This window comes from Rhipicephalus sanguineus, chromosome 3 (assembly GCF_013339695.2).
Source record: "Rhipicephalus sanguineus isolate Rsan-2018 chromosome 3, BIME_Rsan_1.4, whole genome shotgun sequence".
Lineage (NCBI taxonomy): Eukaryota > Metazoa > Arthropoda > Arachnida > Ixodida > Ixodidae > Rhipicephalus > Rhipicephalus sanguineus.
Window position 1 is genome coordinate 233,280,288 of NC_051178.1, and position 13,175 is coordinate 233,293,462.

The window sequence follows — 13,175 nt, forward strand, 5'->3', positions numbered from 1 at the left end:
GACCCATGCCGAGCGCGTGCTCCGCTATCTCTCCTTGGGGAGTGCTACGAGAAGGACGTGGCTGACGGATGAAGAAAGAGGGCCGAAGGGGAAGGGAAAGCGAGGCTTCGTCGCGCACATGGGCCGCGCATTCATGCGTCGCGCCGTGTACGACTTTCTCGCGAACGCGCTCGCGGTGTCTGTGCTTTGGCGTCAGCGCCAGCCTGTGACGTCACGCGGCAGCAGTATTGAGAGATGCTGACGTCAGCTTTGTGCGGGTGAGCAATCACAGGCGTCGACACCGAGCCATTTGAACGTTGCCAAATGAGCGCGTTTCTTTTTTTTGTCTGTTCTTTTCTTTTGCAGCTCTACTCAGTTTAATCTGCCTCGGCCGAGCGAGAGTTTTTGCATCTTCAAACGACGTGCGATTCTGGCGACATGGAAAGCGAACGACCCGTCGTGACATTCTCTCTTGCTATTTACTTTCTTGAAAGCTTGAAACTCGCCTCAAACGACGGTTATGGATTCCTCTCTCTCTCTCTCTCTCTCTGTCATTTTTTTCCCTACAAAGACGACTCTACCAGCTCTTGGTCGCGTTGCATTTATGCAGCGATTGCCTTTTCCGATAAGGCGAGGCTGACGACAGGGATGCGCGCCAAACCTCGTCCGTGACGGTGTAGTGCACACAGCCGCGTCGCGCGATCCGTGGGATGCTGCGTGAGTAAGTTGCCTTTGTTCCCAATGCACTGAAAGGCCTTGCGTGGGTGGGGAAAGCTACCGCGGTGGAAGATGGGAATCAAGAGAAGATGAAAGTGCTTTTCGGCTTCTTTTTCTTAGCTGTATGTTCCGCGTGAATGCACGAGCAACCTTCTCTTGCTGCTGCACGTTTTCTTCACTCTCTCTTTCACTCTCTACCTCTCACAACGAAAGAGGTTTGTGCGAAAGAGGTTGTGAGGGAACAAACATCCGGTACAATGCTTAATCACTCTGTGCCTTCAGTTCAGCAGTGAGTCTCTACGCAGTGCGTTTTGTTTGTTTGCCTGCTCTAGTCAGGAAGGTGTACCCTCATATTCCTTCCAGCCTGAGCGCGGCAGTTTTAATCGCGCAAGCGCGAGAACGCTTTGCTTCAAAACAACTTGGCGCTGGAGCAAGTAGTACTAACGTCAGCCACGCTGAAGCACGATCAAGCGGACGCTTGTGTTTCTAGGCCACGCGTTGCGCTGCTCACAGCATCATCTGTTTACTCTCTGGTCCAGTTTCGAAAGCCGGAGCAGATCTTAGAGCGTGTATTGCAGCGTCGCATTGTTGTGAAAGCGAGCGTACGGTTTTCGCGGCTGGAGACCGCACACACGCAGAATGCGAAGGCCTGGTCTTCGCATTCATACTATATGAAAGTGTATGCTTCATACTACGAAACTCAGAATTTCGTACTTAGAAACTTCATGTCTGGCACAATTGTGATGTGCGTATAGGAGCTCGGAAGACTGCTGTGTATCCAACGAATGCCATAATCTCCATAGCGAGTTCTCGTGGTATATATGGCGTTAGCGTGGCCGCAGAGTATGTATAATTATAATAGCAGCCAGTCTAACAGATGGTGCCAAGTTGGGTTTCCTAGTGGGTACAGTAAAAGAACGCCATTTTAATGGTCGACGTCTCGAAGACGATCATTCAGTGTGCTACGCCATTGCATGGCCTCCGAAATAGGGCGGCGCGCGCAACCTGGCTCCTCGATCCCGGAGGTTTTGATTATAGCTATGGGTACACACGGTCGTGCTTCTCCTGCCCGCCGTCGTACGGCGACACGGTCGTTCATCTGTGCTGCATGCTAGTGACTTGCACCATCGCGCTCTAATATTAAAGCGGTAGCTCCGGCGTTCCTGTTCGCCCGTTTCTTTATATTCACTTGTGCGCACTAAAAACGAGCATAAAAGCGTTGTGATGTTTATTTAATCTTTGGGCGGAACAAAAAATTATCGGCTGTTTGCGGCACCGCGAGATAAGAGACGGCTAAGGTATTCTTTCGAAAGACTATTGAACCAGCTACTTCAAACGAGAGATTGCGTCCACGGCGCTTCCGATCTCATCTCGAATTTAAAACCCCGGCGGCCAAACAAAGAACGTCGACCGATCGGGACGGTTCATTGCGCAAGCGACTAACGAGCAGGGAGACACCGACTGCAGGATCAAGCGAAACATCTTGAGAAGAAAGTTCCGTGCAGAAACGGAAACGTATTTTAAGTTACAGTGTCTTTCAATATCAAGGTCGGTATTCCGTGTTCTCACTTGAGGTTAGCTTTCAAATGTGTGGATAAGAGTGTAAGTGTACATGCTAGGAACGTACAACGAAGACGAGGACGTCAACGACAAAAATCACTTATCTCTTCCTTAACGTGAAAAGAAAACCGGCTGTCTTCTTTTTAACTTAATTTTTTGCCTTCGACGAACAAGATATATATGCAATCGGGCACTCATTAATTTCACGAGGAATATTCCCCCAAACCATGACCTGATGTGTTGCAAAAGAACTCGACTGCGTATAGATTTAAAAACTGCGTTCACTTTTCATGCAGAGAAACCTGATAGGAAGCGTGCTTTGCGATATCCGTTAAATAGGAGAATAGACATTCTCAGTCACCGCGTAATGTGGTCACGAACATCTGTGCCAAAATATATTTCTTCAGACGAAGCGGGGAAAATGCAGTTCCTTTTCCGAAACCCTTGCCAACAGTTTCGTTTGTACCATTTCTTGATATACCTGCCGTTCTCTATCTATTGTCACGAATTGTATTCATTCATTCATTCATTCATTCATTCATTCATTCATTCATTCATTCATTCATTCATTCATTCATTCATTCATTCATTCATCGCCGATGAATGATGAGCGCGTACAGTGTAATAACTATTTTCAAGGTTCCAGCTCTTTTAGTAGTCAATCCCTCTGTGCCTTGCACAACCTAGCAAGACCTGCGCTCACCCGTTTAATTCCCCGCACGGCAATCTTCGCGGGCGATCGTGCGTGCTTCGGTGTTCTCCAGTTTATCACAATATTTCTTTTCCCAGTTTCACATTTTCATCCCCGGCGCCGTCGCTTGTTTGCTCTCAAGATTAGCGGCCGACGTTTATCTACCTTAACTGTAACTAACCAGCGCTTGTGCAACGAGACATCTATTCTCCGCCTCGCCGCCATCTTTCTCTTCTCGTTCGCTGTCGTCTTTCTAATTCTCTCTTCGGTCGTACGGTCCCGACTTCGATCAAGAGTCGCCTAGTCGTTCGAACTCCTTCAAAAAAAAAAAAAGATAAAAATATCAAGGACCGTAAGAAGCCAACGTTCTTCCCGTCTTACTGCCCTTGCAAGAAGGGCTTCACTGCTCCCAGGAGTGTATGCAGGAAAAGCCGTCGTCACCGAAAGGCTGGCTGATCGAGAAGCAGTCGCGCTAACTAGGGAGGAATCTTGGAAATGGGGAGAGGAAGATAAACCTGCAGTGCGCAGACTCGAGAGAGAATTACAGAGCGAAGCTGAACAGCCGCGTACTCTCTCTCTCTTCTTCCTCTTCTTCGTCGTCTTAGTTCTTTTTTATGACTTTCGGTTCATTTCGATCTCGGTACGGTCCACTACGAAGAGGACAATTTCGCAAAGATTCCTCCTCGCTCTCAACTCCGTTATGCTAATGACGCGAGGTCGCAGGTTCATTTTCGTCCTCCCAACTCCCGCTGTGGCCCCCCAACTGCGGCACCACTTTGATGGGGAGGAGAAATGCAAAGACGCTCGCGCATTATGCGGGCGCCCCGGACGTCTTAAGACTCGCCGGACGAAACGTTCCGCTCGACGTTAGCGGTGTCTCTGAGACCTCCCGTAGCGGACTTCGGGGAATTTAAGGCTGCGTGGGTGTTGCGCGCACCGATGTTGTTTTGTTGCTGCTGTGTGACGGATTATAACGTTTTTTCCCCTTCTAAGAAAAATGGATGATACGCAGTACACTCCTCGCAGGCTCCAAGTATTCCGAACGAGTCTGGTTCACCGGTGTTTCGCCTTAGTTCATTACGCGTTATTTACGCGCCTTATAGAGTTTTAGTGACACTGGTACGCGGTGCGAATGTTATCAAGCGTCGGCTACACTCGTAGACGTGCTTTCTTGCGCTTGTCCGGCGCGTACGCGAGGAGGACTTAAGGAGCTGAGCCAGTGGATGTTCATAAAAAATGTCTCGCGCTACAATTGTTCTTAAGAGACAATTTCAGCCAATCGGGGTGCTGGACATATAATTAACGAAGCCGGCTGGCCAACGGTGAGTAGCGCTTACCAAGTGAAAGCTTTTGTGGATTGGGCCCCTGGTCTTCTTGACTGCATAAGTCAATAGCAGACCACTTTCAGGCGGTATTATTTCGTGCGCTTGGCCTAGTGTACGCGGAACAGCATTGGGTCTTTTTACTAGCCGCCAACCCTAACACTTGATTTTGGAGAGACACCCCAAGTGAAATACTTGCATGTACTTCCTTTATTTTTTAAATGCGAAGCATTTCTTAGCGAACCTCTGGCACTTTGAGCGTTTCTATCTACGTATCTATCTATCTATCTATCTATCTATCTATCTATCTATCTATCTAGCCGCCTACGTCTGGGTGCTCTCATGATCGCCTCCTTAACTTGGTGTACACCAAAATTTGCATGGGAGGGTAAGAGGATTTGACGAATATGACTGCCGGGTCTTGACATGAATACCGCTAAAATCCTGTCGCGTACGTCGTCAAACCCTTTCCACTAGACACGTGTGGAACATACCCGTTTACCACGGGCCGCGGGGTACGGGTATGCGCCACAGGTGATTGACAGTTTATATTTACCCAGGAACGTTCGCGAACCGACATTGGCAACTTAAATGCGAGAGCGGTAAGGAAAACCAACATCGGCAGCGTTGACTCAACGAATGGAAAGAATGAAAATTAGGTCCCAGCAGGAATCGAACGCAAGCATTCTGCGTGGCAATCAGGTATTCTACCACTGAGCCACGCCAGGTCTATAAAGTGGTTTGGAAAAACAGCCTAGGCAGGCGTAATATCGGTGCAACGTCAATTGTGGTTGTGGTGCTGGCTATCTAATTTTAGAAGAAAGCGATAAACACTACATGACACTCCTAAGATGTGTACTCCTACGATACAGGCGTCATATCAGATTAACGTCTGTAGTTCCAGTATTGGCTCCGCTTTTATAGCAGTCTAATAAACGTTACGTTTGTTTTCCTATGATTCAGCAAGCTATATTGAAGCATTGCTCGACCCCGGAGGAATTCATTAACGAAAGTTACATATGATACCCACATCACCGCACCGCAAAGTGCAGCTCGTCCACCAGAACGACGCAGTATCATTTTCATTTCTTACGAGGCTGGGCGATGGCCTCATGCTGACCGAGGATGATGCCAGATTGATTGACAGCCGCTTTGTAGACTAGGCTACGTAAGCCACATACGCCCAGGTAGTCTACGAATACGACAAACACCATCCACTGATGTTGGTCTACGTAGCACTATCGAGGCCTGCCAGCCTCCACGGCCTATGCCTCACCAACGCGAAGGGTGGCTTCAGGTTCCGACATGTCGCCGGCTCTGTCGACAGACAGTTTGTCGACGAAATGACCGAGGCATCCACGGCTTCCAACAGCTGCACTATACCTCATACTTCACTACACATGGACCCCTCGTCACCGCGATCACGACCGTATCCTATAACAAGTCATGACCAGCCGCTGGTGCTCACTGATCGCGGTGATGATGCCCTTGTTCAAGAACTGTCAAGAACTTCTTGCACACATGCACACGGGTTCGTGATACGAGCGTGCGTTCTCGGGACACGTATAAGCACGACATATCAGCTTACCGATTCTGCTGTTGGTAATACCCAGGTTGCGATTGGCAGCGTTACCCACCCGTAAGCAACTGGTTATATAACACATATGCGGCTCTTCAACATACATGTGTACATATAAAATTTATACAAATCTTTAGCGTCATTTTTCAACGTGTCGCCCAGTAAAAGAAGTTACGCCACAGTCACCTTCCCGCCGCATGCTTCGCATAACAGCGACTCCCACGGTACGTGGGATCTGCCGAAGTTTTTCATCACTTAATCACTTTTTTTTCTTCCCGGTGCTCTTTTCTCAGTGTATAGAGTAGTAGGTGGACTACAGTGCTGATCTCCCTGCCTTTTTGTGAACCAATTCGTTTTTCCTTGTGTTCTGGTACAGTGGGCCGAGACGCAGTGCGGCTTCCTGTGCTGATGTTCATCCACGGCGAGTCGTACGAATGGAACTCGGGCAACCCTTACGACGGCACCGTTATGGCCTCGGTCGGCAATGTGGTTGTGGTCACCATCAACTTCCGTCTGGGCATCCTCGGTAAGAGAGCGTGAAGCACCGGTCAAGCCGGCGCTAAGCCGACGCGTCAAGACAAACGATGCGGCGTATTTAATGTTGCTATGTGCCAGCTGTTTCGCGTAGGCGTAGTGAATAGTCAAAACGAACCAGTGCCGAAATGTTGTTGATATTACGCAAATCCTTTACGACTATAAGTAACAACTTTCTTTCGAGGTTGACGTCGTATTACAGAGGCACGTAATTTGACGAGAACTATTTAGTCGCCGATTTTCAAATTTTGCGATGGGAACAGAGGCTTATTCTCCTTGAGAACAACGCTGTTATCTCAGTCAGACGTCCGAACTTCGTTCTTGAAAAGAAAACATGCTTAATGCCTGGTTCGTTATTACGCAATGAAGACCAAGCCATATACATGCGCCTCAACGTGTATTGACTTTCTTCCAGGGCATACAGAACACTAAGAAATTAATGTAAGGTTGCTTGATGACATTGTGAACTGTAGGAAACCTCAACGTTGCCATGTTAGTAAGAAGTAAACTTGTGTAGCGCAGGCTAATCAAAACAAGATGCAGCACATATCGCGCCTGCGGTGGTTTTTCCCATGCTACTGCAGCCATGCAGATTAACTCAGCGTTGAGTACAACAACAGATTGAACTGCCAAATTCTTGGGAGATCAAAAAATCCTTGAACAGGGTTTGTCACTGGAGCCAACGTGGTCTTGTCTTCTTCAAGGCACTTGCTGCCTTGAAGAAGACAAGACTACTTGCCGAAGCGTTGGATCCAGCGACATCCACAGTTCAAGGATTTTATTGCGATAGCAATTATATGGACAGTCTCGGCTGGATTTTGCCGTCGCCGTCGCCGCCGTCATGTACCGTATATGTATAAGTATGTATATATATATAAAAGCCCCAAAGAAAAATAATTCAGAAAAATGCTTCCGACGCGCGGAATCGAACCAGGGACCTCTTGTTCCGCAGCGAGCGGCGCTATCCACTACGCCACGAAACGCAGATCCTCCACGTAGCTAACGGCGAGCGTTATATACACACCTTTTAGCGCTGGACGGACTCGGATACAGCAGGCGATAATAAGCGTTTCTTCATTACCAGTGAGATGGCGCTAGGAGCCCGACGGGCGCATTTAAAAGTCGTCGGCGAGCTCGCTCGCTTCTTATATTTGCGCATGGGAGAAGCTTGCGCTTCCGCTGTCTGCTCGCGCGGTTTTCTCGTGGTGAGGGGAAGAGGAATGTTTCACGCTTTCACCGTGATGTCCGCGCTCATGTTACGGAGCTTACGAAAGTCACCCGATCTCAAGGGACGCCGCTAAACGAACAAACAGAAGATGAGCGCGAACTATCAAGTGTCACAGCTCGACACTTGAAGCACGCTAGTTTCCTTCGCTGCTTCGGCCGCCTTTGCAACAGAAGCGATGTTCAAACTGAGAGTGTCCATTGGCGAGCCTCACTTCGTATAGCATTAGTTCCTTGCTATCGCATTCATTGCTTCGCCCTTGCGGCGAAACTGTGACTTTTTTCATCCCGCCAAGCCTCTATGTTCTCCTGAACTTCTGCCCTGTTATAATTCTCGGTAATCTCTCGGAGTTGTTATATCTTAATACCGGATGTAATAGTCTCCATCCACTGTCCCGCAGGCTTCCTTCCGGCGATGGGGAACAGCGCGCGGGCCAACAACGGCTTGCTGGACCAGATCGCAGCCCTGCACTGGATCCGCGACAACATCGCCGAGTTCGGCGGCGACCCTGCCAACGTGACGCTTGCAGGCCACGGCACGGGTGCCGCCATGGCACACCTGCTGCTACTGGCGCCCATGGCCCAGTCGCTGGTGCACCGTGCCCTCCTGATGTCCGGCTCGGCGCTCAGCCCGTGGGCGCTGGCCCGTGACGCGCACGCGCACGCGCGTCACGTGGCCCGCGCCCTCGACTGTCCCGTGGCCGAAGAAGAAGGGCTCGTCGAGTGCCTGCGGCTGCGACCGGTGGGCGACCTGTTGCGCGTACCCCTGTCCGTGCCCGACCACCTGAGCGCGTTCGGCCCCACGGTGGACGGCACCGTGTTGCGCGCTGAGCCCCTGGAGCTGACCGAGTCCCTCGCCTCGTCGGGCCGCCGCCTCGAGCTGATGATGGGCGTGTCGCGGTTCGAGTCGTACTTCTTCGTGAGCGCCTCGGAGGAGAAGTACGGCATTGAGGCGGACCGGCGGGACCGGCTGCTGCGCACGCTGGTGCGCAACCTCTTCTCCTTCCACCAGCAGGAGATATTCCTGACCATCGTCAACGAGTACACCGACTGGACGAAGCCCTTCCAGGTTGGTGTACGTAGATTGTAGGGCATAAGTTAGCGGCAACTTAGGTTGCGCTCGCGGTTAGCTTTTGATAAAGCTTCCAAACTCCGCCCTTCGGGCTCGCGAACCCATGGGTTGACTAATACTGATGTTCGGCCTTGTTGGTGCGACGTGGTAACTGCAAAGTTCTTGAAAGGACAAGGACAACAGGATAACAGCGCTCCTGTTGTGATCTTCTTGTTGTCCTTGTCCTTATCACTTAACTAGGAAAGTCTTATTGGCGTGATAGGATAGGTTTGTTTAGGTTGGGCTGGATCAGGTTCGCGTGCATAACTTTCTTTCTCCAATCGCCTCCTCGCCAATTGTCCTTTGCAGCATCCGCTCAACATCCTGGACAGCACGGGCGAGGCCGTGGGTGACGCGCTGGTGGTGGCTCCGCTGGTGCGCACTGCGGGCCTCCTGTCCCGTGCCGCGCCCACCTTCCTGTACGTGTTCGCGCACCAGGCCGAGCTCTCGTCGGACTACCCGAGCCGGCTCGGATGCGTGCACGGCGAGGAACTGGCCTTTGTGTTCGGCGCGCCGCTCGTCGCCGCGCTGGGACACTTCGGCCGCAACTACAGCCGGCAAGAGCAGGCGCTCGCCGAGGCCACAGTCTCGTTCTGGACAAACTTCGTCAAGTTCGGGTGCGTCTCGCCTCTTGCTTCAATTCCTTTCTTCCTTCGTGGAAAAAATTATGCGCAGCTTGAACTAACTTAACGTCGCGAAGTCTGATTAAACAGCGGAGCTGGTGGCATCAGTTTTGGCTTGGCCATTGCCCAACATTCCAGAAAGAAATGCGAGACCCTGAGCTTTTCCAGGGTGTTTATCAGCCGGTCCTCCACACCGCTTGCTTTGCTCCCACCCTTGCTCTCCTCCTCTCTACCCAGCTTCATCCTTTCCACGTCGCTACCTTTTCTCTACCAAGCTCAACTCGCTACACTAGGCTTCCTTCTCACCCGCTTAACTTTATCCATGCTCTCCTTCTCGTCAGGCTTAGCTCTCACAGCTGCGAGTTGAAAGTGCAGACGACGGAACCCTAGGCATTTACTTCGGCCTTAAACAGCTCCGGTGTTAAAAATCACCACCACCACCACCACCACCACCACCACCACCACCACCACCACCACCACCACCAACAACAACAGCCTGACTACGCCCACTTCAGGGCTTGGGAATATCAGGGCGCGAAGGCTTCTCCCATATTTATCCAATTAACGCCGTCGTGTGCTTGTTGCGGCCGCGTTATCCCCGCATGCTTCTTACTCATTTGCTCACCTAACCTTCTGCCGCCACGCTTGCCTTTTCCTCAAATCCAGTCTGTCACCCTTAATGAACATCGGCTGTCCTGCCTTCTCATTACATTCCTTGCCCATGCCCATTTCTTCTGCTTGACTTTGACTAATATATCATTAACACGCGTTTGTTTCCTGACCCACTCTGCTGCCTTCTTTTTTCTTAAAGTTACACCTATCATTTCTTTTTTTCTTATTTAAATGACAAGCGCGGAGCGAATACGGGTACTTAACAGAAAGATGTAAATGCAGGACAAGCACTAAATACCGAGTATTTTATCTTAAAACCTCTCACCTACATTATTAGCCAAAGAACAGACAGCTTCACTCAAGCAAAGTGACTTCTGTACGGAAATATTGCGCTATTCATATCTATTTTGGGGGGCTTAACTACAATTTTTAAAGAAAATCGAGATACACTATCGAGAAAGTTGGAGTTGTGAAGCACACGCCCGTAACGATTTCTGTGCCTTGAAATCAAGGAATGTAGACCAACGGTGTGCTAGGCTGTACAAGCTTATCACGCATACACGACATCAAGTACGTTCTACGCTTTTCGTGAATTAACAATGAGACACCTCGGGAGGGAGAGAAATTGCCTAAAGTTCTTTCGCTCGAAACGTCGCGGCCTCTAATTCATATACACATTTAAGCTTATTCGAAGTGCCGATGACATTGTGAAAAGCTTCCCGGTAATCGAATACGTTTGTTTTTGGTGCGGAAGCTGCCCAAGGCGGCCTGTAGGTTTCGTGTAAACTCTTTTATACACCAGCGTTCGCGCTTACCTGTAAGACACTTAAGTTCTGCAACTGGTTGCCTTACAGGATCCACATACCGAATGCGACCGCGGGTCTTCTCGACGATTTTCTTCTTGCGACCGCGTTTTAAAGCAAAAACATAAATTTTTCCATTCTCTCCTCGTTTCATGTAAACCTGTGGAATGGCCGAGTAAGTTGAACCTATTCAAGAGATAGCTTAATTTAAACTGTTCACTTGGCGAACCGATCTGTATCAAGCGTCTCAAATGGAACTCTCATAAACACCTCATTAGGTGTTTAAGGTCTGTTGGGTCTGCCACCTACAGTGGCAGACCTAACAGAGCTAATCTGCCACTGTAGCTCTCAGTAGCTGTGACGTTGTGCTGATAGGCGCAATATTGCGGGTCTTATTCCGGGCTCGGCGACCGCAGTTGACTCGGGGAGAAAGGTAAAGACATTCGTGTACCGTGCATTGCGTACACGTTAAGAATCCCAGTCGGCTGAAATTATTTCAGTGTCGCCCTGTAGAGCGTGCCTAAAAATCGTATATCGTAGTTTTATACCATAAGTCACGGAATTTATTCTTTACACTGTACCTTACATTCTGCAGGGACCCCAGCTACACGGGCCACAGCGGTGGCTTGACCGGTAGCGAGCTGCACGCCAAGGGGCGCTTCGAGCGCATCGCTTGGCCACCTTACGAGCCGGCTCACCAGAAGTACCTACTCATTGGTAAGAGTTTTCTCACCGGCTTATTTTAAGACTGGGGTGGCTTCTCGTATTATCAACGCCGCACAGAGAGAGCACACGACAATGTTCTCTGCTTACGTTAGGAGTACACCGTAATCACGTGGCGCGTTTATACGACCATCGGGGACAGGTTTTTGAAAGCGAAAGAAAATTTCCCTGTTTGTAAGACACGTAGCTTCGAAAGTGAGAACTCAGCGTGGACGCGTTTTTCCGCAAGCCTTACTGGTACACGTACAACGCGAAGGCTGGCTAACGAAACCTTTCTCTCCCAATAACTGTCACAAGGTAGCCTCAAAAGGGGCACGATGTTTCTCACTGTTCACTGATTGCTACCAGATCATTTTCCTTAAGAAATTGGTTGTTCTTCTCTTGCACGATTCATCCCGTATTGGTCATACTATGGTCGGGGCATTGGTTTGTGTGAGTTGGTTGTATTCCATAACGGTAAGCGTCTTGCACACAAGAAGGACGACGAAAGCCAGACTATAGACAGAAACAAGCGCTTGCTTTGTCTAGCCTCTGGTTTTCGTGACCCTGTTCGTGCGCAAAACGTCTTCAGTTACGGTGACAATACGGTCGAACCCGCGCATATCGAACCCACATATAGCGAATTATTGTGTATATCAAACAGTCGTAATATCTTCACGAATGTATTCTCGATGTATAAAATATCTTATATATATAATTACCTATATATATAACTCTTTTGTGATTCCCTTCAGAGTCGATATATCTGGGCTAGACTCTATCTTACTTGGCTGTTTCAGTCGCGTGTGCGTCAGAGCGTCTCTCTAACGACGCGCTTGTGATATTGCCCTTACATAAACGTGCGCGATGTTCCGGCACGGCCGCTCGATTGAAACGCGTCTCCATCGAGCGGTCGTGGTTCCGGTATATTCGCAGCGACGGACACGCGAGTCGGAGAGGGTCGGAGAAGGTTGAGGTCTGTACCGGAGGCAAAGCTCCTTATGTCCGTGTCTCGCCCAGGGTTGAAGCCCAAGGTGAAGGATCACTACCACGCGCACCGGCTGTCGCTGTGGCTGCACCTGATACCGCAGCTGCACCGGCCGGGTGCCCCTGAGGCGCACCACTTGCTCGAGGACCACGACAACCCGCTCAGCTACGACGGCCACGTGCGCTCCCTGGACGGCATGGCGCCCGCATCCTCGTCATCTTCTTCGTCTTCGTCCACGGCCCCCAGCAGCAGCACCAGCAGCAGTAGCAGCAGCGCCGCCCCGCTGTCACCGGCGCCCGGTGTGCCGCAGGCATCGCAGGCGAGTGCCTTCGCAGCTTTACGAGACGGAGAAAAAATTACGGTGGATGCTTAGAACTTTCTGAGAACTCGGAGGCGAAAGCCTAGTTGGAACCGTAGCGATGTGCAATGGAACTCTGAGCCCACGTGGCGACGTATAGACGATTTTACTTAAAACGCGTGGGTTCCGCCCCCTTGGGCGAGCGAGCGTGCTGTGAGCGTGCTACAGGCGCCGCCACTGACGTTTCTCCTTTCCTCCTCCTCAGCGCCTTTGCTGCCCTCGTTGCCCTTTCTCTCAACTCTCCGGCTGCACTCCCTCGTCCTTTCTCAGAACGTTTTCTTAGAAGGCACGCCCTGTTCTGTACCTCACAACACGAGCTTGAAACATAGAGATTCGGGGCTTTAAAATCGGCATAGGAGGACATGGGCGTAT

At 50.3% G+C, this 13,175-nt stretch overlaps 1 protein-coding gene across 1 annotated transcript in view; it reads left to right on the top strand.

The window, feature by feature from the left end:
• Positions 1-689: 689 nt before the first annotated feature.
• The window catches only part of LOC119386390 (neuroligin-3-like), a 29,910-nt gene continuing 17,424 nt past the window's right edge, over positions 690-13,175 (top strand). Inside the window, exons 1-6 of the mRNA XM_037653705.2 lie at positions 690-696; positions 6,225-6,374; positions 8,008-8,675; positions 9,027-9,334; positions 11,351-11,472; positions 12,478-12,764. Of these exons, the coding sequence (XP_037509633.1) occupies positions 690-696; positions 6,225-6,374; positions 8,008-8,675; positions 9,027-9,334; positions 11,351-11,472; positions 12,478-12,764 (1,542 nt within the window). The remainder of the gene's footprint in view (positions 697-6,224; positions 6,375-8,007; positions 8,676-9,026; positions 9,335-11,350; positions 11,473-12,477; positions 12,765-13,175) is intronic.